Source organism: Mandrillus leucophaeus, unplaced genomic scaffold (assembly GCF_000951045.1).
Source record: "Mandrillus leucophaeus isolate KB7577 unplaced genomic scaffold, Mleu.le_1.0 Scaffold458, whole genome shotgun sequence".
Taxonomy (NCBI): domain Eukaryota; kingdom Metazoa; phylum Chordata; class Mammalia; order Primates; family Cercopithecidae; genus Mandrillus; species Mandrillus leucophaeus.
This window is the reverse complement of record NW_012104898.1, coordinates 425,743-428,802: the sequence shown is the minus strand read 5'-3', so window position 1 is coordinate 428,802 and position 3,060 is coordinate 425,743. Positions and strand designations below refer to the sequence as shown.

General features: G+C 34.3%; 1 protein-coding gene across 1 annotated transcript in view; it reads left to right on the top strand.

Moving 5' to 3' along the window:
- Positions 1-3,060, top strand: part of PXDNL (peroxidasin-like) — a 560,917-nt gene that overhangs the window by 281,720 nt on the left and 276,137 nt on the right. The window contains exon 4 of the mRNA XM_011994460.1: positions 1,414-1,485. Coding sequence (XP_011849850.1) covers positions 1,414-1,485 — 72 coding nt within the window. The remainder of the gene's footprint in view (positions 1-1,413; positions 1,486-3,060) is intronic.

Genomic DNA, 3,060 nt, shown 5'->3' with positions numbered 1-3,060 from the left:
GCTGCATATTATTATTTCCTGCGGAGCTATGAAGAATCTCAATGTTTAGTCTGTACCCTGGACTCATCATTAAATCAGAATTTGTGGAGGCAGGGACCCAGACATCACTATGAGGCTTGGGTAGAATTCAAAATGAGGCCTTACAAATACTACTGACTCATGTACCTACACTATGATTTGCATACATCCACACTTGAGAACCACTAGTGAGTTTTGCGACTTCTCAATGCTTCCTATAAACGTTTGAGAAAACATGGTTCTAAAATATTGTATTTCTTGAATTCTAACATGTAGCTGTATTTTTGAGATTTGGAGTAAAAGCAAAATATTCCGTAGTATCAATTAATGCTGTGGAAAAACAATATCTAGTTAGATGTAAACCCACACTAGTCACTGCTACTTTTAGAAACTGACTGGAGTCCTAAACTGGGGGGAAAGAAACTGGTTTGAAACTTTCAAAGCTTCACTAAGCAAATTATAGAAAATCAGTCCCTTCTTTATTTTTAGGCAGAATTGTGATTTTGATGGCCTTTAAGGCAGGACTGCAGATGAGCTGCAATTGAATTATCTAGAAAATATCCTGAGAGAGTCCGATTGAGTAGGTTTGTGGGTGGACTTTAGAATTGGTGTGTTTAATAAACCACCAGGTGATTCTGATGCACCGATAATATGCAAGAGCACATTCCAAAGACACTTGATAGAAGGTTTCAAGAATTCTAGTAGTCTCAAACCTTGAGAGGCACAAGTAGAAATGATCCAGGGCTTTATTTTCATGACATTAACAAAGAGTGTGGGGAAGAAATCACCTTACCAACCTATGGTTGAAGAAAAATGATGGAGAAAGTGCTCATATGTCACATGAATTGTTTTCTTTAAACCGTTTGGTAAGATTAGTTGTATCATCGTATTTATAAATCCATTTACAGCATTCTTTCCTGCAGATTTTCAACAGCAGCCACAGGAGGATCAAAATTCATCTTATGCATCTCTAAGATGCTTTTATTCCCTTAAAATGAATCTCATGGTGGTATTTGCTAGCTTTATAACTACCAGTTGAATATATTCAGTGTCATAAAATAAATTTAAAAAAATTATTTATAGTCAAACATATTTTTCTTAGAGAAGTTGTTACTCAATATATATGACTCCATTAGTCAGAATTTCTCCACAAATACTCTATGTTCCTTAATGTTTTGAACCAAGGATCCATTTGAGAATTTGATGAGAGAGGTTTAGAACTCTTACCAATTGAACACATTTAAATGAAATAACAATTTCTATATATTGTTAGGGAATCTATGGACATCCCACAAAGCTCCTAAGGTCCACAGCTTATAGTTTAAAAAGTTTGTATCTAAGACATCTAGTATCTCTACTAATTTATAGTTTAATGAGATTCTATATATTTTCCAGGTACCTATACAAGAATGAAATCCATGCACTAGATAAGCAAACATTTAAAGGACTCATATCTTTGGAACATCTGTAAGTAATAGAAGCTTTTTTATTAAATCACTCATGGTGACGGTTCAGAGAGACAGCTTTTTAAATGCCATTATGTGATAGCTGAACAATTATTTTAAACTTTGCCATGTGGCTTGAATGACTGAATATCTGTCATCAGTTGGATAAAAATCAGAATATATGACTGTGTTGGCATAAGGATAGAAGACAGATAGAACTCAGCTGGAATTCCAGCACTGCATTTATTACTTGTGTGACATTGGGCAACTTACCCTCTATGAACCTTTGTTTCCAAATCCTGAAATGCATATATTTCTGCGGTGCATATTAAGGTATTACATGCAAAGAGCAATAATGTTTATTAAGCAAAAATGTTTATTACTTGACATAAAATAGGCTTTTTATAGAAGGTAATTTATAGCTGTGACTATAATTTATGAAAGAAGGTCAAGCTTTTAACTGACATTAGAACTTCTAAAACATGGGATTATACCTCTCATTTTACAGATAATAAAATTAAATTCAATGTTAAATGATTTGCCCCAAATTAAGAGTCTGTATTATTGTTATCATTATTATTATTTTTGAGGCAGAGTCTCTCTCTGTTGCCCAGACTGGAGTGCAGTTGTCCCATCACAGCTCATCTGCCTCCCGGGTTCAAGTGATTCTTGTGCCTCAGTCTCCCAAGTAGCTGGGATAACAGGTATGCCCCACCATGCCCGGCTAATTTCTATATTTTTAGTACAGACAGGGTTTCACCACATTGGCCAGGCTGGTCTCGAACTTTTGGCCTCAAGAGATCTGCCCACCTTGGACACCCAAAGTGCTGAGATTATAGGCATCAGCTTCCATGTCCAGCCCTGTAGCATTATTATTACAACTCAAACTGACTGCTATCTTAGTGTACTTCTTAGCATTTGATACTTTATGAAAACCTCAGATTCACCATCATAATTTCAGTGTGAAATATGAATCCTTCAATATCAAAAAGTCATATTGTATACTAATACTGCTACTAAACTGCAATTTGATGTTTTATTCAGAGATTTCTCTCAATTACAAGTGTTTGAAACACAAATACTAATTAGATAATTAAGAAGATTTTTCCATTTTTCACAACCTGTGGGATAGTTCTGAAACTCAGATATGTAGAATGCAGTCTGGTTTTTAAGTATTGGCAGGATTTCTGTATATCAGAAGTTTTTGCTCCTCAAATTTGTTTCCATATTCAATGTGGTTTCTTAATTTCAAAACATGATTTTAAATTATTTCTGTAATAAATATGGTTAGAAGAAATCTAAATTTCTTTTTCATAGAAGGCTGAAGGTTATAGTATTAAAACACAGTCAACCAATCAAAAAAAGTTTTTTAATTGCCTTTGCTCTACTTTTGCCTCTTATTAATTTCCTTTTACATGACTGCTATGGTTTGAAACTCATGTTGAAATTTAATTGCCATTGTATCAGCTTTAAGAAGTGGGAACTTTAAGGATTGATTAGACCATGAAAGGTAATGAGTAGATTAATGTTGTCATCATGGAAGTGAGTTTCTTATTGTGGGAGCAAGCTCTTTATCATGGGGGTGGGTTCCTTATAA